The 26,324-nt window shown below is 34.2% G+C and overlaps 4 protein-coding genes across 8 annotated transcripts; 2 read left to right on the top strand and 2 right to left on the bottom strand.

The window, feature by feature from the left end:
* Nucleotides 1-729: 729 nt before the first annotated feature.
* LOC111017568 (putative methyltransferase PMT5) lies at nt 730-6,272 on the bottom strand. The gene is made up of 10 exons (XM_088117915.1): nt 6,112-6,272; nt 4,792-5,755; nt 4,510-4,636; nt 4,024-4,264; nt 3,505-3,730; nt 3,147-3,309; nt 2,571-2,872; nt 1,952-2,084; nt 1,650-1,853; nt 730-1,216 (listed from the first exon to the last, which is right to left on the bottom strand). Exons 2-9 carry the CDS (start codon nt 5,397-5,399, stop codon nt 1,704-1,706), a joined length of 1,950 nt encoding a protein of 649 aa, XP_087974041.1. The 5' UTR covers nt 5,400-5,755; nt 6,112-6,272; the 3' UTR covers nt 730-1,216; nt 1,650-1,703.
* Nucleotides 6,273-10,508: 4,236 nt separating this feature from the next.
* LOC111017587 (alpha-1,4 glucan phosphorylase L-2 isozyme, chloroplastic/amyloplastic) lies at nt 10,509-19,417 on the bottom strand. Of its 5 annotated transcripts, none has more exons than XM_088117685.1 (16): nt 18,997-19,331; nt 18,641-18,876; nt 18,425-18,526; nt 17,795-17,971; nt 17,437-17,712; nt 16,880-17,175; nt 16,531-16,648; nt 15,984-16,367; nt 15,646-15,798; nt 15,268-15,396; nt 14,812-15,048; nt 14,634-14,710; nt 14,219-14,405; nt 13,878-14,078; nt 13,685-13,804; nt 10,509-11,153 (listed from the first exon to the last, which is right to left on the bottom strand). In XM_088117685.1, exons 1-15 carry the CDS (start codon nt 19,214-19,216, stop codon nt 13,688-13,690), a joined length of 2,910 nt encoding a protein of 969 aa, XP_087973811.1. In that variant the 5' UTR covers nt 19,217-19,331; the 3' UTR covers nt 10,509-11,153; nt 13,685-13,687. The 5 variants fall into 5 exon arrangements, 4 of the variants coding, with proteins under 4 accessions (XP_087973811.1, XP_022149090.1, XP_022149091.1 ...); XM_022293398.2 differs by lacking the exon at nt 10,509-11,153 and adding an exon at nt 19,341-19,417 and having other exon boundaries at nt 13,475-13,804; nt 18,997-19,248; XM_022293399.2 differs by lacking the exon at nt 10,509-11,153 and having other exon boundaries at nt 13,475-13,804; nt 16,880-17,151.
* LOC111017588 (uncharacterized) lies at nt 11,046-13,209 on the top strand. Its single transcript, XM_022293400.2, has 2 exons — nt 11,046-11,163; nt 11,271-13,209. The coding sequence occupies exon 2, from the start codon at nt 11,453-11,455 to the stop codon at nt 12,854-12,856; it is 1,404 nt and encodes a 467-aa protein (XP_022149092.1). The 5' UTR covers nt 11,046-11,163; nt 11,271-11,452; the 3' UTR covers nt 12,857-13,209.
* A 4,289-nt stretch (nt 19,418-23,706) lies between the features above and the next one.
* SNAP30 (soluble N-ethylmaleimide-sensitive factor adaptor protein 30) lies at nt 23,707-26,270 on the top strand. Its single transcript, XM_022293302.2, has 6 exons — nt 23,707-23,982; nt 24,354-24,984; nt 25,337-25,430; nt 25,539-25,663; nt 25,761-25,858; nt 25,973-26,270. The coding sequence occupies exons 2-6, from the start codon at nt 24,472-24,474 to the stop codon at nt 26,070-26,072; spliced, it is 930 nt and encodes a 309-aa protein (XP_022148994.1). The 5' UTR covers nt 23,707-23,982; nt 24,354-24,471; the 3' UTR covers nt 26,073-26,270.
* Nucleotides 26,271-26,324: the final 54 nt, after the last annotated feature.

A 26,324-nucleotide genomic window follows, 5' to 3' on the forward strand; every position in this document is an offset into this window, starting at 1 on the left:
AAGATTTTCATATCCCAAATTTGCTGTGCACTGTTTTATCTTTTTAAAGGAAAATATTGTACGGTCAATAATTCATACAAAATATATTTATATAGTTGTTCAAAGTATTGTTTGAAATGGTACTAAAAAAAAGTATTATTTGAAATTTCTTTCTTTTTCCTAAAATGAGGAAATATAACGGTTATAAATAGGGATCAGGTATAAAATCACCTCTATTTTTTTCTCCGAAAAATTCAACCTCTAACCTTTAGAGAAAGAAGGGGGACATGATAAAAAAATTTTAATTTTACAAACTAGATCCAACATTAAAATTTATGAATTATATTTATAATTTAACTTTATGATTATATATTTCTAGAAAACTATGAGAAAAGAAATCTACCATCTTTGGCACCTCATTGCTTACAAATTAAATCAAAGTGTTTATGTTCATCCATTTAACCAACTCAAATTACAAAGTACACTTTTTTCTTCTTCTTTAATATTACATTCAAACAACATTTTTAACTTAGTAAATAAATCATACTTCTAATTAGGGTGAAAACTTATCTTTTCTCTTAAATACAATAAATGTAAGAGGGAGAATTTTTGAACCTCCGAACTTAAGAAAAAATAGATACCTTAATCGCTATGCTCATGTTGGCAGGAGAATTTGAAATGCACATTCATGTAGGCATGTTGTAATATTTTGTCCAACAAAGCATGAATTCATGTCTTGAACACTTCATATTGCATCCATAGTATGAAATTTGATATTCTCATTCATATAATGAATATTGTTTTTTCCTATTTTCAAACATTCAACTTATGAAAGGGAAAAAAAGGAAAAAAAAGGACAATCAGGAACAATGTTGACATCTTTACCAGTTACCACAGTTTTTGGTTGAGAGGAAGAGAAAATTGCCCTTAAATTTCGTGGCAATTTGACATTCTTTCCCAAAAGAAAAAGGAAAAAGAAAATCATGGTTCAATAGAAATAACATGGTCTCTCAGTATCAAAATAATGAAGATATTTTAAGGATTAAAGCCAGAAGGGGGGGTGAGGAGAGGGGGATAAATGAATTTCTAAGAATAGACTGTGGCAAAAATGAATTGCAGCTATTTCTGCGAAAAATCTCAAAATCTAAAGATTCCACACGTGCCTCAATTTCTAGTCATGGACATCGTCGGATTGGATCCATCAGGCTCATCATGATTATATGAACTCCCTATTACCCTGTGATAACCAACCAATAAAACAAATTCAGCTTCGTTTCTGAAGAAACCATTTCTTATCTCATTTGAGAAACAAACAATACTTGCTTTTGGAGTAAATCTTAGCATCTAGTGAGAAAAAAGAGCAAAATTGCTGAATCAAATTCCTAGACTTGAGTACCTATTAGCAACAATGAAGAACACAGACAATGGAGAAAGAGCTACTACATTCTTTTTCTTACTGTGGCTTCCATTGCTGAAAATAAACTATATATCAGGAAGGAATCTGCTTCAGCTAGCCTTAAACAACTAAAACAGTGTTTGCAACCATCTAGTGTTTGTGTTTTAATCATTTAAATCTTGGGTTTTGGAGTCTTACTAAAATGCCAACAAAAACATGAGAACAGAAACTGCAGATCTCATGGCAAATATTTCAGCAGGCATAGAGGAATTACCATAGCAAAACAACTGTACACATTCCCGTTGTGAGATCCCACACAACAAATCGGTCATTTTTTCACGAAAGGTTTCTGGCAAACAAGGAGTCGCTGGTCACTGCCATTCTGGATGTCAATCACCCTTGCCTCCCAACGAATCTGTGTAGCAAGCATCCGTGCCTTCTCTATCGGTCCAACTTTGTCGTGCAGGATAACCCATCCCTGAAAAACAACAGTCAAAATGATCCAATATTTGCAGTTGCAACAAGGGGAAAAAAGGACCTGCTTGATTGTGTGGACCAAGTATGGAGGACTAGTACCTCAGGGCGCAGTATACGATCCATCTCCAGTAATAATTCGATCATGCCGCACCTACTTGAAGACAGCTGTGAGAGGAGCTCATTTGCATGGAGCAAATCGTATGTTCGTGGATAAGTAGGGAAAGGTTCGCACCTACAAACAGACGGGACATTAAATCTCATTCAAAGTGTCCGTATATTTTCGGGGTGGGAGTAAGAACCAGAGAAACAGTTACATCATGCCGTTTATTATTATTTTGGCATGGTAATGATTCAGATACTTATTGCTTCTCGATTTTAATTTTTTAAATAATGCAAAGTAAAAGAATTATAAAGCAAGAACTAACATTGAGCTTCCATAACTGAAAGCTATAAGCACAAAATTATGCAAAGTAAAAGAATTATAAAAGCAAGAACTAACATTGAGCTTCCATAACTGAAAGCTATAAGCACAACATGTAACATCGATAAAAAGTTGAATATTTGTTCTTTTAAGAAAAAGGTGAGTGTTGTGCAAAATAACAAACACCAAGATGTTTTCAATTCCATAACTTGGCATAAATCATCTGGACCAGAAAGTACGCAATCTGCTCTTTTAAATAGAGATTTTTTATGAATACTGAAAGTTAGACCCCCATACCAATCATGCAGAACACCAGCAAAACCTTGATCAAGTATGAGCGGAAGCGTATTGCGAGAATCAACAGGCACAACGTTCATGACCCAAACTGTTTTCTTCTCCTCCACAAATGCAGCATTTAGACCCCCATAGTGGGCATTCATGTCCATCACATTTCGAATCATGTTAAATGGAGGTAGTGGATCTTCATCACCAGGCCTCTTTGGATGGTCAGAGAAAATTAAAGGCGTTAGTAAGGACCAATAGTTTTTCAAAGCCGATCGCCAAATTTGTAAGTCATCAGAGTAGTCTGCAGATCGAACTCCTGCAGATATGGACACAGGAAAAGAATCAATAGCAGCATGAAGTGCAGGCTAAGTTCCAGTGCCAACTGTACAGATCAATATAACACGAAAAGAACAGAAGATAAAAAGGTTCCATTATTAACACAAATATGTTCCATGGCTCTCAGTCAAAGATGGAGTTGTTTCATGATAACAAATTTGGTATAAACTACAAATTTACATGCCAAAAAACAATATATATATATATATATAGAGAGAGAGAGAGAGAGAGAACTATAATGGAAGAATACTTTCCATGAACTTCAAGTTCAGCTGAACTCAAATGGGAACCAGAAGACCTGTTCTGGATTGGAATCCATCGCTTGCTGGTAGTACTACTTAAGCATGGTACCAGATGTTGATAATATGATGGAGTATCATGCCCTTCTTTACAAAGTGGTAACACTTCCTGCTTGCTAAAAAGAAGAAAGCAATCGAAGCATTACTAAATTTTTATACAACAATTACCAACAACGACAGTAAAGCAGCAAGTGCAATCAACAAATTGTACATTATAACATGGAATGGAGAAGACTGAAGTTCAAAAATCAACGCAACAGGAAATTAACTCGAAGGTTATTTAGGAGGTAAATGAGTAGTTTGGCACTCACTGAGACAAATAGCACTGAGGATCTGTAGTTTTCTGCCAAATATAAGTTTCATATTGCTGAGCCAAAAGACTCCAACATAATCTTTGGGTCATCTCTTCCAATGGTGTCAAAATATTTATCCTCTTGGTAGACAGTGAACTTCCAACTGGCTTGCCTGTGGGAGTGGTTAAAACAAAATAACCTCCAGGTCTTAGTAACCGGTCAGCTTCAATAAGGAACATCCCACCTGCCATCATTCATGAAGCAACAAAACAAGAGAAAATATCAAGTCAATTAAACTATACTAGTACTGAAAAAATCTCACATATGATACAAGAAAATAATATGCATACATTTAGTTGTTTGTGGTTCCTAAGTGCTTCACATTGTTTTAGCACGTGTGTAGAAAGCAATGCCCATCCTATTTCTCTCTTCATCGTGATACTCTTAAACAAGTGTCTCTAACTCACCCAAAGGCATCTAGGCTTTTACAAAATACCCATACAATTATAAGACACATTTAAATTATTCTCAAGTTACCTTTGTCATTCCAAGAGATACCACACTGTGCACAGTGAACCATGTCAAAAGACAAGGATGGATATGGAAGCTGTTTTGTATTAAAGTTGCCAAGCATTGCAGGAAGTCCTCTCTCGAGAGCCATCTGAACTTGGCTGCCAGTCGCCTCATAGGTTGCAATGCACATAACCATTACATTCATTGATATTAAATGAGCACCAAAGCTACCAAACCCACAACCAATATCAAGTATCGTGCGCACCTGTAATTGAAATATCAAATCCTTGATACATTAAAAAGGTTTACTGCACTGAATTGCAAAAAATAATTGATAGGACAGAAACACGGCGTACAAATTACTACTTAATACGATGTCTTTCCTTTGGGTAAGTTTAAAGTAAAACATTTAACTAGCTTCCCTGCATGATGTTGCTGGCATTAAAAACACAAAATTACTAAAACAAAAGGTGACAACAGCCTATATTTCTTAGATGGGTTAAGGCTTACACCAGCTTGAAGAAATTCAGAGTCACTCCCTAGACCGATCATCTCTGCGATTTGAAAAGAATACTCTTTGACTCCATCTCCATCCTCTGAGTGGAAAGAAATTTGGTTCTCTTCTAGTAACATCAACCTGGTCGGTTTATTTAGAAATTTAAAATGGTCATTTATAATAAATTATGACCACAAAAACAAAAAGAAAACAACTGATTCAGTTCTAAATGCTTAATCCTTAAAAAAAAAAAATCTAAATGCTTGATTCAAGCTCGTTGAGTTGAGGTTGAGTACCTTTTGGTAGGGCTCCCAGAAGACAGAAGTTGTTCTCTTGTTATCTTCACATTTCCACTCCATATTATATCTCTGCCAGCAGGCCAACTAAGAGGGATCTTGTAGTCTTTAGGAGGACGAACCAAGCACCGGTCTGCTGCTCTAGACACTTCACAGTGCCTATCATACTCCTGCTCATCTATATATCCAGCCAACATGTTTGCTGTGACGTTGTAACATGGAACATGGTTTTCTCTTTCTTTTCCACAAAGCCCAAACTCTTTTAGGCGAGTAGTGCCTAATGAAAGAGACTTCAAGTCGAACAAATCAATTGCAGCTCTTTCTTTCTGCCTTCTATAACTAGTATAAATGTCAGACACTGGCGTGGTAGTAACCGAGTCAAAGGCATTTGAAGTAGACGTTCCTAGGACTGCAATTAACGCAAGCACGCTGATGAGGCACAGAATTAGCCAGCTGAATGGTGGTTTAGAGCCTAAGATTACAGATATTTTATTGACCCAGGAGCTTCTCATGTCCAATATTTCTGAAGTCCCGTCAATAATCCAGTTCAGAATCACTCTAAATGGGAAGCGCCTTCGGTTTATATCTCGAAGAAGAGCATAAAGCATAACCTACGATGTCGTGTATTCTTCCATACAGATTAGTACGAAGACGAGCATTCACAACAATCATCGAAGACCTACTTATGCTCCTTCCCAATTAAGAACGTATATGTCACATAGCGTACCGCCAGATCAGAATGTTAGAAGAAGAAACAAGAGGTAGTACAAAAGCCCGTCATAAGTGAGAACTTCAGATCGAAGGCACAATATTTGGATGCGCAATCATGGATCAGAAACCGAGAAACTGATTATGAGCCAACGTAAGACGAAATTGCAAAAAAAATCTTCTCCCAGAACTTCAATGTGACCAATCCAACGCGATCAAGAAATTCAGTTTCGAAGAGTTACCGGTGGGATCAACCCTGCAAAACAAGTCAAAGATCCATCACATCGAATTGCCATCACAGACAACCCCAACGATCCCGTTCCATAGACTAAAAGCAAAATTGAATCTCACGACAGATTCCATACATTAGTGTTCGAAATTATATCGTCCTCCATTTCTCAAAATTCCCAGCACCAAGAACCAAAATGACGAAAAAACAAGATACGCAAGTTTCCATTTATAAGTCAAAGAGCCAAAACCAGATCCCGAAAAGGAAACAAAATCGACATAGATCCAAACATAAAATGCGAAAGCACACACCACACGAATCAGCAGCAAGCCACAAGAATTAATAATTACATAAGGATCAAGTAAATGACAGAAATTCCGCACCAAAAAACACTTTTCAGGAACAGGAATTAGGGTTTTGGTGCATTAAACTCCCCGTTGGTTGGATGAAGAGTAAGATTCAGAGTCGCAAAGCAGGAGAAAAGAGACGATCTCAACAAATCAGAATAGAATTTCTAGTTTTTAGGTACCCGTTAAACTGGAGCATGTGCATTTATGGCATTTTATGCACTCCTTTTTTTTTTTTTTTTTTTGCTTTATATATTTTTCTCAATATCTTTTGGAATTTACATTGCAATTTACGAGCCAATAATTGTTTGGCCCAATCGAGACCTTTAAAATATTTTAACAAAAAGAAAAAGAAAAAAGTGACGGCTGAGATGTGATTTTGATGCCACCACTCCACATTTCTTAAATTTTCATCAACGCTTTATTAAAATTAAATAAATAATCATTGAAAAGATCCTTAATTAATGAGACTCGGAAAAGGAAAAAAAAAAAAGAGAGCAACAAGTGATTAATTAACTGTGTCATTAATCATTTCTCAAAAAAAAAAAAAAAAAACTCTGTGTCATTAATCAGTTTATTGATTGAAATTAACTTTTACGTATTATTATCCAAAATAATTTTTGTTGAGGATATTATCCAAAATAATTTAATGGCGACATTAAATAAATATATGAAATATATATGTGGATATAAAGAAACAGACATCAGCTTTGGATGCCCAATGTATAGAAATAGGAGGTAACTTTTGTCATAACTCTTAATTAAAAATAGGCATCTTCTTCATAGTTTTTCTTTTTCTCTTTTTTTTTTCTTTTTCGCTTTTTGACGTAAGCATGCTGTCTTTTTTTTTTCCTTAAAAGTATATATAAAAGAGACTATTTCAATTTTTGACCTACTAAAAAAATTATTAATATTTTTTACTTAAACGTGTTACTTTTCTGTATGAGATAGGATAACGCAGGATGCCTCATTTGAGGCATGAAATCCCTGTTAAGACTCCCCCTCAAAGTTTCAACATTGTTAGTAAATTTAACAATTTTCTTTTTCAAATGGAGATTTATCATGGAAATGTAACACTCCAATTAAGATTTACCATGGACAGTTGACTTTTAGTTTAAAATTTCTAGAAAAATAAAAGATTAATGCTTATACCAGAGCTTGTCAAGTTAGACAACTATATTTAGTTGTATAAGTTGATGATTTTTTATCCAATTGTAAATTTTAGTAAGTTTAAAGTCAACATTTCATTAACTAAACATTTTTTTAAACAATCCTACCATCCAAGTTTCATAAATTTGTTGTTTCACTCTTGAGTTTAGATCTAGTTTTTTTAGATGATAAAATTGTTGTTTGGTTTCGACATGTGTTTTTGTGGTTGGAATGAAATATTTCATTTTGGATGTTTAATTATATTCAGAAGACTTTATATATAAAGTACTTACACATGAAAGTTCAAAGTTTGATGTAAGATTTGGAAGCAAGCCTTTGGGAAAAAAAAAGCATATAAACTATATTTTTGTCATTAAACTATTATATATATATATATTTATAAAAATTAAACTATTATATTTAATCTCTAGCTCATCTACCTCATTGTAAAAATCTAGTTCGAACTAATATTTGCATATTTTGTTTAAACACAAATTTTAGTTATTAATTTTTATACTCGTGGCACACATATTCACGTGGTATAACCAAAAAAATTTCATCAACTGATCTATAGACATTTAACAATAAAGATCGAAACAATATTTCAAATAAATTTTAGGATCAAAATTCTAAAATTTAACATTTCAAAGCATAAAAATTAAAGTCCATAAAAACGTAAGTGTTAGTGTTAGTGTTACCGACAAAAAAAAAATTAAAGGACAAAAAACTTGAATAAAAATAATGGGTTAGGGAGCAGAGAGGTTTTTGATGCATAAAGGCAGGCAGCCAAAATTGAAAATATGTTTGTCTTTTAGGATACTTACATTTTGTTTTAAATATAATGGACAGTTTAAGAAACAAACATATGACAACCAAACAAAATAAGAGAAAAGAAAACAAGGATATTTTTCAACTTCATTTCCCTTCTCCATAGCAATGTAACAAGTCGCAGGACATTTTTTAATCCAAAAATCAAAATTGTCTAAAAAAACAACCAAACATATAATATACCGATGCATGATTTTGGATCCAATATCATCTCGGTTAGTGAATCAAAGTGATCTACAGATAAGATAAGGCGAATAATACAATTACAGAATGTTAGTTGGAAAATGACCAACCATTCAACTAAGTAAATGTAAACTATGAAGTCTAATAGATGAGTTGATGAACTGCAAACAGAACTTGGACCGGTATGATGCTCGGTTACTTATACTTTGAAACTTAAGTTAGTACTTAGTTTCAGTTGGTACGAAGCTGAACTTAGTTTGATTGGTTAGAGATTGCATATCTTTTAAAAGGTGGGACTCAATAAAGTTTCCCAAATCGGATTTCAACTGGACTAATCGGTGACGAGTGATTATTCTGAGCATACAAGTGGTTTATACGGGAGGCCTAAACCTAACTATAACATAATACAAATTTATTTTCTTCTTTCTGTTATTTATGGGTCTGCAATTAAAAGAATAATGACGTTACACGAAAAGGAAAAGGGATAATAATATGCAAGGTGTCTCATAACCCAGTTTAAAAGGTTAGCGAGTTAAGAGGGAAATTTATAGAAAATTTAAAGGCTTTTTTTTCTTTAAAAAATTATATATATTATTATTTTGTATTTTTAATGTTATAAGAAAAATATTATAATTAAGAGTTTAAATAAATAAATAATATTATTATAAATATATATGTTATATGTTATATGAAAAATATGAAGTACTCTAAAAAGAGGATTGATGACCTCATTTATCTGTACTTACCGGGTTTGACTCGAGATCTTAAAATGAGTTTTTCTCATCAGGAAAAAAAAATACCTTAAAAAGGTAGTAGATTTCAATGATTTCTAAGTCCTAGTTTACTCTAAAAAGTAATTTGTTTTGTATTTAAATTTAGTTTCCAAAAATACAGTAAAGATAACAAAATCCCCTAAAATTGGCATGGTGTAACAAACTAATGGCTAATAGTAATTCTGTTTTTCTTTTTTTAAGATTAAATTACACAATTGTTAGTTGATTCCTACTCTATTATAATTCATTCATAATTGGTTCTTTGAGTTCTATTTCTGGACTTGTTGGTTCTTTTTGTTTTGTTTTTTTCCTTAGTGTAATATGTTTATTACTATCACTTTTTTTTTCGAGATATGATTACTCTTACAATTTCTTTTAGATATTGTAATTCAAATCGTAGGATGAAAATTCAAATCTACTCGGTGAAAAGTTTACTAATATCTTCACCCAATGATTCAGAAATAAATCACTAAAGCTTTTGGAAAAAAAAAAAAAAAAGAGTCGCTACAGCTATTGTTTTATTTTCTTTATTATTAAAAAAAACTGATAAATGTATAATAACAAATAAATGGACAGCCTTAAATTAAGTCAACAAAAATTAAAAGGTGATTATCTTAAAATTAACTCCAAATTTATAAGTTATAAGAATGTGTGAATTTAAGTGTAACTGAGCACGAATTATCTAATTAAAATTCCATCTTTTAGCTTAATTTTAGAATGCTAATTTTTGTATAAATTATATTTTCTAAAAAAATGTATAATTTCTATGCCCCTATTTAGCTACATTTTAAAAGCTATGTGAAAATTAAAATTTTTTGTTCTTTATTATTGTTATTATTATTTTGTTAAAACTGTTCTCCATTATTAAGTTTACAGCAAACTGCAAATATAATATAATGAGGAGACAATATTGAAAAAGTAAATGTTTTAAAAAAGTAATTACAAATATAGAAAGAAAAATATTATTTGAGTACTCACATGAATAAAAATTATGTGATTACTATAATTATCTCAACCAATATCTAGATAACAATTATTGTAAAACTAAAAATGAAGAATTTAATATTATTAATATTATTAAATCAATTGATAATTTTTTTTAAAAAAAAATCAACTGATAATTATTTTTTATATTAACAAATTCCACATTAATTTTTTTTTAAATGATATACTTACAAATATTTTAAAACACAAGATCACCCTATCAAATTTTTACTGAGTTCAACGAAAACGACAATTAGAATGTTGTTTAATTAATTCAAGATTTATAAGTAAAAAAAAAGAAGATTAAATTAAAAGCTGGTTTGACAATAATTTTATAAATTCATGACTAAATTATTAAAAACAAAATAATTTTTACCAAACTGACTTAGAAATTTACATTTTATCTTTTATTTTTTTCCCTAAAAGAATCTTAAAACATCAATCTTTTGCTAAAATAGGCATAATCGGACGTATTTTTTTACATATCTTAGTTATTTGGAGATTAACAATAAATGGGGTTAGACATATATATATATATATATATATATATATATATTTAAAAGGAGAAAGATGAAAAAAAATGACTAGGTTAAGAATCTGAAAGTATGCTGATCTGGGTGTGGTTGGAATTCATCAGAGAGAGTTTTCACTTCCCAAATATGAAGCAATATAATGGATTTTAAGGCGATATTTAAAAATGTAGAGTGGAATGGGAGAGGAATGAAGGCTTTGATTAGGGGCTTTAACGTGGGAGCTCGAAACAAAACGGTTGGAGAATCCGACCCTTTACTTCTCTGAGGTTACTAGCAAGACAAAGTCAAAGATACAATTTTATTTTTTTAATTTTAATTTTTTGGTTCGAGTCTGCAATATCAGGCAGTTGCAAACTTGCAACTCATCACAACTGTTGATTCTTGACGACTCCCACTAATCTAGACCGTCCATTGGAACAGCGAAAGGTCTTCTTCTGGTTACACGTGCATTCCATCTTTTGTTGCCTTTTCCAATCTCTGCTTCCATGCATGGAATGGAATTCTTCTTCGAACTATATAACAAAATTTAGTGGGAGAGAGAGAGAGAGAGAGGAAGATGGACTGAGGGGAGAAGAGAGAGAAAAGAGGCATGGTGCAGTTCGATTGCTAGCTACTCTTCGTTACAATCCTGCAGACAAGTTTGTTCCAAGTTTTAATTTTTCTTCTTCCTCTTCTGATTTTCAGCATTCATGAAGGATGCAAAATAGCTTGTAGAAATGAAAGTTACTTTTTCTTTTTTTGTCAGATCTTGCTCTTGACCAAGATTTTCACACCTGGAAGAAAATACACAGCAATTTGTTGATCCCTTCTAGGCTAACCAAATCTGGTATTCTCGTCTTTCAAAGATCAAGAGAATGCAGCATTTTATATCAGGAAAAGGGCGAAGTAATCTTGTTGTTTTAACTGGGTTTCTTTGGTTGTGATCGTATGAAGAATTATATATCCATGGAGAATTCTAGAGAAACCAAGTTCGTATGCAACTTTTGCAACAAGAGTTACCCATGTGGGAAGTCCTTGGGAGGTCATATCAGAATTCACAAGAATGAGAAATCAACTCGAGTTGCAGAGAAACAAAAGGAAAGGACCAGTATCGTGAAGCTTCAAGTTCCGACAGACAGGAGAAGAAGCAAGAGAGATTCAGAATCTGAGGTTGGTAATGGGAATTCGAGTTCAGGCTATGGCTTGAGGGAGAACCCCAAAATAACACAGAGGTTTGCTGATTCGGGATTCAGTTCAAGGCAGGACAGGTTTTGTAGGGAATGTGGCAAAGGGTTTCAGTCCTCAGATACTTTGTGTTGGCACTTGGCTTGTAACTCTGAAAACGAGAGGGAAAGCAAAAGGCTAGAATATCATTACCGGATCACTCATCAGAATCCAGAACTTGTAGCAAATCGATCGGTCAGTCCCGAGAGAGTACGAGAGGCGGCTATGTGCTTAATGATGATGTCTAAAGCTTCCAGATTTTCTGGATTGGAAGGTCTGTATTCAGTAGCAGAATCCTCCGATAGCAAATCATCTTCTCGTCATTTTAGGGAAAGTGACACGTCTGCCTCTAACTCTAATGGGGGGCTAGAAATGAAGGAAGTCACTGGTAGGATAAACAAGCTGGAAGTTTCTGAGTATGGTGGTGATAACTCTGACTATGAAAATTTCAGAAAAGAAGCCCGCAAGAAGGTTAAATTGAAAGTGTCTGTCAGTGGTCCTCTTATAGATGAAGATTATAAGAAGCCAGATGTCAAAGTTGGAGTCAGGATAGGAGGATCAAGTGCAGATATTCTAAAGAATTCGGTGAAAACTAAGAAGAATGATGATCGAGTGCATACATCTTCTTACAAGTATGAGCTAAGAAAGAGGTTGAAAAATGATTCGTATAGCCCTGATCTCTGGGAGGGTTCCAACAAGAAGATAAGTAATGGCTGTTCAATCCATAGTGAGATCGTCCATTCTCATCACAGAGAAAGCCATACAAGAATGAGCAATGGCTGCGAGTGGACGCATCCGTCGGGTGAAAACATCATAAATACTGCCAATAATTCCTCCATCTCCACGCCAGCTAGGGAGTTGATCGCGTGTAGCAGTGGCAAAGACAAGAGTCACCAGGACACTTCTGGAAATGAAGAGAAGAAATTAGGGCCCAAAAGAAAACACAAGTGCCCAATTTGCTTCAAAGCCTTCAAATCAGGCCAGGCTTTGGGTGGCCATAAGAGGTCCCATGTGGTCGGAAGTTTAGAAGATGCATCTATAGTGACAAGGCAAGAGCCCATCACTGGTCTAATTGATCTTAATGTTCCTGCTCCTATGGAAGATGAGGAAAGTGGGAGATGGGGTTAATTGCATTAGTAGGTTGAAGGCAACTAGAAAATAAAGGCCAAGTTGCTGATGAGTCTGATCTAGGATCCAGGAGAATATAGCCACCAATTCAATAAGACAGGCAAGTCTGAGATAATTGCTTCTATCTTGTCCTGAGAATGTGAGGTTATCAACCTTGCAAATGAAGTCTGTAGAGAAAGTTTTTGGCATTTGTTTTTGTCTTTCTCATTCTTTTAGGTTCCTAAATTTTTCACTCATTTTTTTATTTTTTGGACACAGAGATAAGGCTGAATCCTCTTTTTCAAATTTGAGGTCATGTTTTCCCAATGTTTGGGTTTTAATGGTAGCTTGAAGACGAAGGAGAGGTTACATAATTCCTAAGTGATGTCAATTCTTTTTTTTGATCCTTGTTATAATTTCCAATAGTAGGAACCCTTGACCTATTTCTCTATTTTCCCCTTTTTGTTCCTGTCGTGAATCAAATAAACGGTTGGATTGCATTGATCTTAGTTGAATTCTATCATGAATTCAAGTGACTCATAGGAATGATTCTGAAATATGTAACAAAACTCAAAGAGAGCTCAGAGGATGGTAAGTTGGTTTAACCAGCTAGTTCTTGTTCTTAACCAACTCTTAACATCAAATCAATTGGACTGTTCCAGTGGGTTTAAGATTTTCATTGACGAACTTCTTATGTAATCAAATACCTCTCTCTGGTTGTAGCTTTAATTTTGAATAGGCTACGAGATTCACTTTCACCTCCTGTTTCTATCTTCCCATCTCATTTGGCAATTACAATAGTAATGAGTTGGAGAACAAATTTTACGGGAAAAAGGAAAGAAACAGAACCTTTTAAGATAGCACTAGTGGAGAAATCTTCCATATGTCTCTTGCATACTCATGAATGGTTCTGTCACTGCTGAACTTGTATGAACCAGCTGTGTTCAAGATCGACATCTTGGTCCATCTCTGTCCAGTACAAGTAGATGATTAGGAGATTAGCATCATAGCTTTATTAGTGAGTGTGGAATCTGTTGCTTACCTTTTGATCTCGATATGCCTCATCAACCCTCTCTTGGCACTCTATGTAACTGGGGAAGTCCTTGCCAACGAGGAAGTAGTCTGCCCGACCGTAACCTTCATTTCCCTCTAAAGATCCTATGAGCTCCTCATAGTTATAGGGACCAAAAACCCCACTTCTTACAAAGGCCTTCACTTCCTCAAACCGCGGGTCCGGAACAAACTATGCATAAAATCAGAATTATGAGTTATGCAACCATCAAGGGATCAAAGTATATTTTCCCCTTTATTCATTAAGCTTTTTCTTTTAAAAAAATTAACGTCGGTCCCGCTTGGTAAAAAGCAAAGAGTTTCTAAGCTTACCTTGCCTTGAGATCTTTCTTTTCTTAGGCCAGCAATTTCATGCGCCCTTGCACCAAAAAGGAAAAAGTTATCTTCTCCAACCTCTTCTCTTATCTCCACATTTGCTCCATCTAATGTTCCAATTAGTATGCAGCCATTCATCGCAAACTTCATGTTGCTGGTTCCACTGGCCTCCATTCCAGCCGTGCTTTTCGAAATCAAATTACAAGACAACGCAAAAACAGAGAAGTCAATACCAAAACCAGAAAAGTAAGAATGAACGTTAACCTTCCAAAACAACTGTGATGACTTCAAAATATAATAAGCCTTGATTTAAGAAATGAATGTTTATTTACTTTCAGTAGTTTGATGTATGGTGGGATGAAATTGAACATGAAGGTCAGCAAGGAAATCCAAACTTGTTAAACTTTACTACCTAATATGCTGGGATAGATCACTGCCAGGAATGAGCACTTCTGCTACACTCACGTTATAATCTGGAACAAAGACTACCTATAACAAAAACAAGTTTAAAGCTAAAATTGGTTTCTATAGTTGCAAAGACTACCGGGGCAAAAGAACGATATGTGATATGTTTGTCTGCCACAATATACCTTCAAAAGGTCTCCTATATCAGGATCGTTATTGACGGTAGCTCCAACATCAGTGATGAATTTTACAATTCTTTTTGCTTGGACATACGTAGCAAATGCTTTCCCACCAAATATACAGACTCGAGGAACAAACTTGGCTTTTCCTTCCTCGATATTCATTTCTTTCATTTGTTTATAACGATAGACGATCCCCATGATGTTCAACAACTGCCGCTTGTATTCGTGGATGCGTTTTACCTGAATTAACATATTCTTCAATTAATCTTGGAAGCATATTAACAATGATAATTATATGGGCAACATATTTGAAGAAAACGAGCCATAGCGGTCCTTATCACTTCGGTTGTTATACCAAAGAAAAGAATAAAAATTTCGACCCCACAAGTTTTCTGCAGAAAGTCAAAATTGTTGGTGTCTTTGTCCACAAAGTAAACTGTCCAAGGGCAGGAAAATAACCTGAACGTCAAACATAGCATCAGGGCTGACTAAGTAGCCAGTTTTTTCTTTAAGGAAAGAGACAACTTTCAATTTGTTTATTCTTTTAGCTTCCTTCCACATGGACTGGAGATCCTCGTTATCAGCAAACTGCATATACAATCGTCATCCACATTAATATCAAACCTAATTAGCTCAAGCTACGGAATAGTTTCCAGAAAATATTTGATACTGGGAAATGGAGACTTACTCCTCCTGGAATTGAACAGGCGGATACGTTTATGATAATTAATGGTACTGCAAGCATGCAGTTATATCGCAAATGGAAGTCAAGTTTATCCGTTGGATAAATCTTCACTGAAGTAGGGACTTGAAAGTTTCGGTTTTTGAAAATTTTACCTTTCTAAGTATTGCCAGTTTCTCAGTATCTGTCACCCATTGCTCTGTTCCAGTCCACTTTGTGATGATTGTACTCAGGTCCGGATTGCAAAAACGAATCCATCTTCTCGGTGTCACCCCATTTGTTTTGTTTTGAAATTTCTCAGGCCACAACTGACAGTAATATGTGAAGTTAGTAAACTTCAAATGGAGGAGAAGCTCAGTTTCACGTCCGTGATGGTATCAAATTAAATCTTATATAAAGTGAAACTTTAATCAGGAATAGCTGTATTCTATAATATACTTTGAATAGTATGTTGTGCTAGATGGGAGAAGGCAGTGGCATTCGTGGGATTTACCTCATAGAAGTCGCTGAAAACTTCGGTTCTAACAATTTCACTATGGATTTCTGCAACACCATTTACAGCATATCCACCAACAACAGATAAATTAGCCATTCGAATCAATCTTGGATGCTTTGGATCAACTCCAAACGAAACCTCTGTTTTCTTTTCAATATTTTTGTCTTCAGATTCATCTCCTTCTTCACTAGGTAACAATTCGTCGTCCACATTTTCAGCTTCCTCAACGAGATCGATTGCAGACTCCTCCGTTGACTTTACTAGCATTTCCATGACCGAGTCTGGTAATTCAAAATTTTCTAGAATTCTCATTTGCTTCAGTTTTTGTTTCAACAACTCAAGGTCTTTTGTACCGTACTGAGCAACTATGGAGTGGATAAGCTGAATCCATAAAAAGAAATAAAGAATACGTCATTCCATATACCTGAAGACGGTATGTCTCGGAAAATTTGGTGCGTTTGTTCTTATATTGGAGCCCAACAAAACAATCTATATTTTTAACCGTGTCCCAAAACAAAGATCAACCATTAATATCAATGCTTACCTCCTCATCAATCATTTCAATTATCTCAACATGTCGAGGAAGCAATTCTTGCATGAGAGGGAAACTCCATTTTTCCAGCGCCTCGGGCAGAACAGTATGATTTGTGTACGCAACAGTTCTTGCAAAGGGAAGAAACAAAAAACAGAGAAGAATGGATAATTCAGATATTATGTCTGTATAAGCTTTTATGACGGGAAAAAAGTGAGTATAATAAAAACAGCAAATTAAATTCATTGAGCAAAGCAAGGATTGTATAAGAATCTAAAACATATCACGGCTGGCTTAGTAGTTGATACTCATGGTAGCAGCAAAAATATTTATATGCCAGTAAGCCACTATGAAAAAATACCTTCGAGTGATGTCCCAAGCTTCTTTCCAGCTCAACCCTTTCACATCCATCAATATTCTTATCAGCTCCGGGATGCAAAGTGTAGGGTGCGTATCATTCATCTGTACGGCAACCTTTTCTGGAAAATTTTGCCAGTCCACAGGCTCTCCAGATCTCCTTTCAAAACGTGCAACAATATCTTGAAGGGAAGCAGAGCACAATGTGTATTGTTGTTTCAATCTAAGAGTCTTTCCCTCCAGTGACTCATCTCCGGGGTACAATATGTAGCAGATCTTGCAGGGGAGTGTAAGAATTTTCTTCTTTTATTTAAGCACTTGAAGTTACCAAATTAAGTACGGTAGTACATCATTAAATTTGGATGTGGCTAGTAGTGAGGAAAATAGTAGAAGCATTCCATGCGCTATTTGTTCTCACATTCTGATTTTATTCTTTTAGGTCAATCCATAGCCTACTTAATAGCTGAACTTTGCGTTGAGAAATTAGAAGCTACACAAAATACTTACAAGATGATATAATTCGAATAGAGTTTCAGCAGGATTATCATGAAATTTCAATACCTTCTCAGCTTTCTTTATGGCTGCATATGCACTGGCATGATCTCCAACATTGAAATAACTTAAATTAAATTGTTCCGGAGCAACTTTTGTGGACCACAGACGGAGGTTTATGGTGTTTTTAGTTTTATAACCTGGTATTGGGACATCATAGGCAACAGCAGTTACATCTTCTCCTCCAACCCATTGCTTACTTCCATCTGCGCCTGAAATTACTTCACCATAGAATTTCACAGGATAGAAGACGTCATTTCTTGCAATTTCCCAGGGATTACCCATCTGATGAAACAAATTTGATCAAGCAACACAGGATTAATGAGACCACCAACCTTGTTAGAAAATAGAAGAAATACTACAGTACCTCTAGCCAATTTTCAGCAACTTCCTCCTGCCCATCCTTTGTAATGAGCTGTTTGAACAAACCATACTTGTATCTGAGCCCATAGCCCCATGCAGGATAGTTTAGGGTTGCCAGGGAATCCAGAAAGCAGGAAGCAAGCCGCCCTAATCCTCCATTTCCTAATGCAGCATCCGACTCCTACACTCAAGATATCCGTTGACACCATGTGTATATGTAAAATAAATTAAAGCACACTACAACTTAGAGCAACTTGTAAGACTAGTTTTCTCTTTGAAGGAACTTGCTCCTTTTAAAGGATATCAAGAGCTCTTTAGTGAAAAAAAAAATCTAAATATGTAACTCACTTATGCCAGTTTATCTCAAATTTGAAATGTTTTCATCCATATGAATGTAGCAGTCCTAGGTCTCTTAAGTCTTTGTATCATTGTTTTGATAGCTCCTGAAGTCGGTTGGAATGAAATAAACATTTATTGAAGACCAGAAATGAGCAGAAAACTTTCTTCCTCTCCTAATTTAAGTTACAGCCTTGTGTTTGTACAGGGAAAGGAACTCCAAAATCCAGAAATTAGAAGTCACTCACCGAAGCAGGAAACAAGGAGACAAGATGCAATTATACGATATATTGCTAACCTGCCTTGCTACATCCTCGAGATCACATCCCAACATTCTTAAAGCATCTGCATAAGCTCCAGAGAGCTCTAAATTTCCGATTGCATTTAGCAATGCTCTACCCTGTCATTAAACCACAAATTCACATACACTAACATGAATGACAACGAACAGGCTTCTCGGAAATTTAAAATAAGTTATGAACTACATAATTGGTGATTCAGCGTCGACAATAACCTGTAGAAACTCCATAGACAAATAGTAGGCTTGCTTCACATTCATCTTTTCATAGTATTCATACGTAGCATTCCAATTGATGATAAGCATATCACGAACACTTTCAGCAGTTGCATAGAATGCCTTAGAAAGCTCAAAGCCCTCCGGAGAGAAAGAAGGCGTGAACTCCGAATGGTATTTAATACTCGCGGCAACGGATGCCGAATCCAGAAGCAAGCTATTGAAGCCGCCTACAACTACAAAGACAAATTTTCAATAAATTGAGAAACCGATTCCATTAATAGACATGTATACATTCATATCCACTACGGAGACTATCGTCGGATAAAATCTCAAGTCAGTTTAGCGCAATTAACCTTCTCCGTTAACCGGCTCGTTTAGTTCCTTCTGTTGATCGCTGACTACGTTCCTCATGCACGATTTCCTTCTTGCAGAACTTGAGACCGAGGTTCTAAGCAACAGAAGCCTCGTCCAATTGGTCCGAAAACTGGACTCTGAAGTGAAGCTGGAAACGAATTTGGACTTTGAATCTGGATTAGAATGAGCGCAGGCCCATGATAATCGCAATGCCGCCATTGCTGTGTTTCTGAGGAGGACGAAGATTATGGCTGAAAAATGGAAGCAGAAAAGTGAGAAGGAATGAAGAAGGAAGTTAATCTTGTTTCTTATCTTCTGTATTTCTGAGTGCAGAGTTTCATACCCCGTGGTTTCTACGTAATGCACGTTGGAAGCGCGGGAGACGGTGGCCAGACGTGCTGGCGGGACCTTTCATCTTTTCCCACATTTTAATTCTTTTTCCTTTTTTCTTTTTTCCTTCTTTTTTCTTTTTTCCTTCTTTTTCCTTTTTCTTTTTAGCTTATTTGCAACAAAATTAACATTGTCCATCGACTACGTTTTTCGACCAGGCCTTGACTTACCATTGTGGACAAATTCTGTGGGGAAATCCTTTGGTTTTCAGTTTATTAAATTCTCAAGAATGCTTGCATTGATCAAGTCTAGATTCTCACTTTCGCTACGTCGACCATTATTTGCACGAGTACTTCCCTCCAAGTCAAAATGCTTTCTATTGATGTACTTTTACATCTCACAACTTCGACAAATCGCTTAACACTAGTCATCTTTGACACAAGAACGCTCGATCAGTGAACTATTACACAATATTTCAAGTGTGACTATTTCTAGGCAAATTTTATTTGTCTTATTTAAAGATTGATATATTTTTAGGTTGACAATTTTTTATGAAAATAAATGATACTTCAAATTAAACATCATACAGATGAAAATTAATTTTTTATCCTTTGTATTTGTTGTGTTAAACAAACTTAACCGTTGTCAAAGCGAGCATACTTCAGCGATAATTGACATATGTCTCTAATCAAGATGTTGTGAGTTCGATCACTCATTCCCAAGGATTAGACTAAAAAAAACAAAAAATTTCACGGTTTTAATTTTATCAAATTGAACTAATGGCCTCAATTTATTGAGTTTTTATTTTTCAAAAATTCACTACTAGTTATAAATGTTTGTTAACATGAACAATTTTTTGTTTAGTCAACGTTTTTTTCTTTTTCTAATTACACTGTATGCCTTTTAGTTGGATTAGGCGTTTTGATTTGTGTTTGGATATATTTTTAATAGTTATTTTGTAAGTTTTGTTCCGATATATTATGCTTGAGTTTGAACATTATTTAATAAAATACAAATCAATCAAAACTTATGACTTTTGGGGCAAATTCAAGTAAAGTTTACAAGTAAAATCTTACCAAAAAAAGAAAAAGGTTTATGTTAATAAAATGATTACATTGAGAAATAATAACTAAAATAGTTTCAGCAGGAAGCTAGCGCAACTTGTTTGTTGTTGTTTGGTGGCTGGTGGTGTGGTGCTGAGATTTCAGGCCTTTTTTTTTTTTTTTTTTTTTTAATTATTTGGCATTTGATGGTCCATTTTTCCTCTCTTTGGAAAGATATTTTTGCTTCTTCGTGATGTTGAGCCGCTCAAGTCTTGCCAAAATAGAAGACGCGTCTCCTATGCTAATATTAAAATATGTTTATAGGTTCAATTTTTTTTTTGTTTGAACTAAAAAATAATTAATAATTAACCTCATATATACTGATTAATGAATATTTTTGAATTTCATGTATGGGAAGATTCGAACACATGATTTCTTAACCTTAACTAGTTAAGTTATGTTATGCTTATTGGTAATTATTTAATGTTTTAAATATAAATAACTCAAAATATATATATAGTTAATGTAATTAGTTAATTAAATATCTATCGCCAATTTATAATCCTAAACTCTTTGGAGGAAAAACTTTATCTACCCTCTTTTGTTGGAAATTAAATTTTATATTTTCATTTTTTAGTTTAAACTCAATTAAATATATCAAACAATCTTTAATTTGTAAGTAAAAAATCTCATTTAGGTCGTTGTGTAAAATAATTAATAAAATTGTAAATAAAAAATTGATGTTAAATTATTGTATGTTATATTTAAACACATGAACATGTCACTCAAATACTACTTGACACATAAAACCTAACATTCTCATTATCCAAATTAGACTTGTCCATTAACAAAATTCATTTTTCCAAGTGACTCGTCAACGTTTATATGTCAAAATATGTTAATAAAATAATAATTGAATAACACAAAAATATTGTACTAACAAAGTTTAATTGATATTTTTTATGGAATGAGAATGGAGAATCTTTAATACACTGGGAGTGAAATTGAGGACTACATTAGGAATTACTTAAGAGAAGAAGGACCATTTAGTATATTTTAGCTCTTTAATTATTGTAATGTTCATATTTTATTTGTTAAGATCAGCATTTTATTTCTTTATTAAAACCATCAATAATTGGGATAAAGTGAATAAATTATAATTTATAATTATTTTAAAATGTGATATTATGTACAATAAGCCTTTCAAATAGAAAAGTAACCTTAAATTTTAATTTTTTTTTTTTGATAAAAATTTTCAACCTTAAAATTGGCCAAAGACAAATAACTTTTTTTTTTTTTTATCTTTCCTCCATTTAATATTCCATTTTTATTTTAGCTATGTAATGAATGTTTTTTAATATTTAAATTTAAAATGAGATACTTTACACAGTAAATTTTGATTTTTTAATATTTAAATTTACAATGAGAAACTTTACACAGTAATTTTAACTTTTGAATGATGTTAATTATCTATAATTTACTATATGTACCTGTTATGCAATGGAAATCGAAAGTCGAGGTACAAGTGAAGATCGGAAGGAAGCCACTGGGCTGCAATGGGCTCGGTCCCGACCCGGGGCTCGGCCCCGACCCGTGGCTCGGCCCACGGCCCTCCAGCGGCCCTTCGTCTTCGATCAACGGTTTCGCCCAGGCCCGCCAACGAAATTAGGGTTAGCTACCTATGGAATGTTCTGGAACAACCTGGCGACTATAAGTAGCGATCCAGCCTTAGAGGTAAGGGCATCTAAAACTAGCTACATTTCACATTATCCTCCTGCTAACTTAAGCATCGGAGCCCGTGTGACTAGAGTCACACCGGTTTAACTCATCTGGTTTTGCAGGTACTAGTCCCGGATCAACAAGTTTGGTAGGTGCGAGGAGGAGAACCGGAGGATCGAAATCCACGCATCAACAGTACCCTTTCACATTACCTATATTGTTGTTTTGTTTTATACTTACAATACTTTAATTTTTGTTCTTAATAAAAAAAATAACCTACTTTATTTTTAAAAATAATTATTAGCACTTAGCACCACTTTTTCACTCGATTATTTTTAGTTTTTATATTTTATCAAGTCATTTTTAAATCATATTATTAAACATTTGTTGATTTTTTTACAACAAATTTGGAGCTGGGGGTTTGAATTCAACCTCCCACCTCAAGAAGATTATTTTAAATATTAAATACGTGAGTAATAGTAATTAGTTTTTATAAATATTGGTATGTTTCAAAATTTAATTATATATAACAAATGTTTTTTTTTAAATAATCTATTGTCTTTTTAATTTAAAACTGATTCAAATTCAAACAGAATCAATCAAATCTATTACATAAACCTCAATGAAATGGACCTAATTCGTACTTAAAAAATTGAAATTTACCTAATTTACAAAATAATAAACTTCTTCAACTATTTGAAACACTCTTCTTCTATGTTAGTATTAACATTTTATCGTATTATTTCATCAACTCTCATATCACCAACTTGAGCATACCAAAATATATATTATCAATTAAAACGTTGAAGGTTCAAATTCGCACTCCTACACATTGTTAAAAAAATAAATTGAAAATTGTTTTAACAATTAATCTGGCACATATAATTATTTTGAGAAAATGGTGTTGTAACATCCACACCCTCGCAGTTTCATTTTGATAAATCATTTCCTAGACTTACAAATTATTACAATTAAAATACTTAAATATTGTATTAAGCACAAACCACCTCTAAATTATAAATATTATTACAATTTCTTGAATTATAGGATTGTTGCAATCAAACATACAAATTTTACATCAAATTTTGTTTTCTTAATTAAGAATTGATTTGAAGACCAAAACTTTTGATGTTATTGTAGTTTTCAATTTTATATAGTTTAAAAAGGGTTAAATTGTAACTATTTGGATTTGATTGTATAAATTTTTGTAGTTTGAGGGTGTTTTATGCATTTCACTGTATTTCGTGGTTTAATTGCATCAATATAAATTTAGATATTTGATTGATCAAATTTTATTTAGTATAACAAATACCAGAATATATAGATTTAAACTTTTTCACTGTAAGAAAAAAATATGTGATTTATTATTTTTTGTACAACGAATTGAGATATAAAAATTTGAACATCTAACCTCAAATAAAGAAACAAATGCACTCAACTATGTCAGTGTTTGACATATGAGATTTAACGTTTAAAAGGACCACCATTTACAAAAGGTCATAGCGGCGACAATTGGGGAAGCACGTGCGCCGCGCGCTCTCAACAGAATTCTCTCTCTGTTGTCCCTCTTCGAATTTAAATAAATGAGAGAGAGAGAGAAAAAAAAAAAAAGGAAAATCGCAATCTCAGAATCCCAACGGTCTAAATTTCTAAGGGCTGACAACAAATTTCAAAGTGAAAACCTGTTTCTCAATTGAATAGACTCTTTATTTTTCTAGCGAGTCGGAGACGTACAATTCTCTGCTTTTCCGCGACGCCTCCCATCTGTTACAAGTTTTCAATTTTATCCGAGTTTAAGGATCAAACCCACAGAAAATCGTCAAGAACAAAATCCATTATTCCGCTTTTGTTTCATATTTTCTTCCTGCTCCGGGTTTCTTCTTCGAATTTTAGGTACCATTCTCTCTCATTTTGTTTATTGACGGTATTCTTTGATTTCTATTTCCAGTAATTCCTTCTCCATTTTCTGAACCCTCATTTTCCGTTCATATTGTTTATCTGTATCGTTATGGGCTAAATTGCTAAGAGTATTGATTTGGTTGAGCTTTCGACCCCCAATATCTCAATCATTATGCTTGAATTGCATTAGCATTCTTATTAGCAGTTAATCTTTGAATGGAAAAGTAGTAATTTTATTTTGTTTTTAATATTTGAGAATCTATTGTCCGCTAAGAATTCAGTTTCTATTGAAAACTTTGACATAAACTTGGAACGAACGACCTTTTTCCTATTCCTAATTATATCCACTCATTACAATTTTTCAGGTACTGGTTACATTCACCAGATCCCTTGTTTTAGAGCCGCTTAGCCAATAGTTCATTAGAAATTTAAGAATCTGCCAATAGTTCATTAGAAATTTAAGAATCTCTTTGTACAGCCAGGATGTTTAGTTTCATGAAATCACCCGCGAACAAAGTTCCTAAGCAGAATTCTGTGGATCCTGCCGGATCTGGCACTGATAATCCTTTTGATTCAGACACTGAATCTGATAACAAAAAAACTCCTAATCCTGCAAGAAGAACTTCTTCTGAGCCTGTGCTTGTTACACCGGACAACCCTTTTGATGATGATGATGATGAGGGTTTTGTTGGAAAAAGAGGGACTGCAACTTCTTCAGCTAAAAGAGGGACTGCAACTTCGTCAGCTGCTTCTAAAGACAGGTACAAAAATGATTTTAGCGACTCGGGAGGATTTGAGAATCAGAGTGTGCAGGAATTGGAGAACTACGCTGTGTATAAGGCCGAGGAGACCACGAAATCTGTTAACAACTGCCTGAAGATCGCTGAGGACATAAGGGAAGATGCTACCAGGACTCTTGACATGTTGCATCAACAGGGTGAGCAAATAGAGAGAACCCACAGGATGGCTGCTGATATGGATAAAGATCTAAGTAAGGTAGGCTCTTCACTAGTTTCCATCGGATACCTTTGAACTTAATTTTCTATTTCATATTGTTATCCTGAATTTATTAGTTGATACATGTTGATCTGATATATGTAGAAAGGGAATCTGATTATTCAATTTGAAACTGAGCTGTCGTGAAACATTTGGCTTCCAAGTTTGTGTGATTAGGTTGTGGATGTGTCCTACTCTCTAAGAGTTGGAAATGATATAGAACGAAGAACCTTTTAGTTTGCAATCAAGCTAGAAAATGGATGAAGTTTTCATCGTTTATATGTTCTTTATGTTCTCGGTTAGTCGTTGATCTGTTTGCAAATAGTTTCTTATTTGTTATTATTAATGATAGGGTGAGAAACTTCTGAATAATCTTGGAGGCATGTTCTCTAAGACATGGAAGCCAAAGAAGACCAAAGAAATTACAGGCCCTCTTATAACAGCAGGTTATATTTTCATTGGTTATTTTGGCACCTTTTATATACTGTCATTCTTGTGACTTACTGCCATTCTCATTTCTATCTGCTATTGATTATGGCCATTTGGCTGTCCAGACCATTCCTCTGGGAAGTCTGGAAACAACAAGGAAAAAAGGGAAAAACTGGGTTTATCGACAGACAAAAAGTCGGCTACTCAAAAACCAGCCTCTGGAGCAACAACTGCCTTGCAAAAAGTTGATGTGAGATCCATTGGCTGTTATCATTTCACCATCTCAATAATTTAGGCACCATTATGGTTTCAGATTTTAACCAAAAGGTAAAAATGTTGTCTCACAGGTTGAGAAGGAAAAGCAAGATGATGCACTTTCAGATTTAAGCAACATCTTGGGAGATCTGAAGAGCATGGCTGTGGACATGGGAAGCGAGCTTGATAGGTCATATATGCCATCCTCTGTTCTCAACTTAGAGATTGTTGTATTAATTATCTCATCAATCCGTTAGCTTATTACATAGTTATTTATGGGATGCACATTCTCTGGTAAATGCAGGCAAAACAAAGCTCTGGATCATCTTAGCGACGATGTCGACGAGCTGAATTCTAGAGTGAAAGGTGCCAATCAACGAGCCCGCCATTTGATTGGGAAGTAAAATCAGACACTCTTATTCTCTCTCCCACCTGATTCCCTCCCTCCTGTTTGTTTCTAGCTGTGGAAGCATTTCATACAAACATTCTTTATTATTGATTGTACTTCCATTTTTTTGTTTTTCTCTTGTTGGTTTTTAAGGTTGTAATAAGGTACGAAACTTTGTTTTTCAATTCTTTCAATGAAAAAGCTTATTCCTTCATCTTGTTGAAGATAGTAGCCATGGCTAGTTCTTTTCTCAAGGTAAAGCTACAGT

The sequence above is a fragment of the Momordica charantia genome (genome assembly GCF_013281855.1).
Source record: "Momordica charantia cultivar OHB3-1 chromosome 9 unlocalized genomic scaffold, Mcharantia_2.0 BLBB01000009.1, whole genome shotgun sequence".
Lineage (NCBI taxonomy): Eukaryota > Viridiplantae > Streptophyta > Magnoliopsida > Cucurbitales > Cucurbitaceae > Momordica > Momordica charantia.

Bases quoted from the DNA above. Each gene is read 5' to 3' on its own strand.
- LOC111017568 (XM_088117915.1), bottom strand. From the start codon at position 5,399: ATGCTTTATGCTCTTCTTCGAGATATAAACCGAAGGCGCTTCCCATTT. The intron at 4,637-4,791 runs GTACTCAACCTC...TAAACCGACCAG, and splicing joins TCTGGGAGCCCTACCAAAAG to GTTGATGTTACTAGAAGAGA. The intron at 3,731-4,023 runs GTAACTTGAGAA...GAATGATGGCAG, and splicing joins TATCTCTTGGAATGACAAAG to GTGGGATGTTCCTTATTGAA.
- LOC111017588 (XM_022293400.2), top strand. From the start codon at position 11,453: ATGAAGAATTATATATCCATGGAGAATTCTAGAGAAACCAAGTTCGTA.
- LOC111017587 (XM_088117685.1), bottom strand. From the start codon at position 19,216: ATGGCGGCATTGCGATTATCATGGGCCTGCGCTCATTCTAATCCAGAT. The intron at 18,877-18,996 runs GTTAATTGCGCT...TTGTCTTTGTAG, and splicing joins CGAGCCGGTTAACGGAGAAG to TTGTAGGCGGCTTCAATAGC. The intron at 14,079-14,218 runs GTAAGCTTAGAA...TTTTATGCATAG, and splicing joins AAGAAAGATCTCAAGGCAAG to TTTGTTCCGGACCCGCGGTT.
- SNAP30 (XM_022293302.2), top strand. From the start codon at position 24,472: ATGTTTAGTTTCATGAAATCACCCGCGAACAAAGTTCCTAAGCAGAAT. The intron at 24,985-25,336 runs GTAGGCTCTTCA...TATTAATGATAG, and splicing joins TGGATAAAGATCTAAGTAAG to GGTGAGAAACTTCTGAATAA. The intron at 25,431-25,538 runs GTTATATTTTCA...TTGGCTGTCCAG, and splicing joins AGGCCCTCTTATAACAGCAG to ACCATTCCTCTGGGAAGTCT.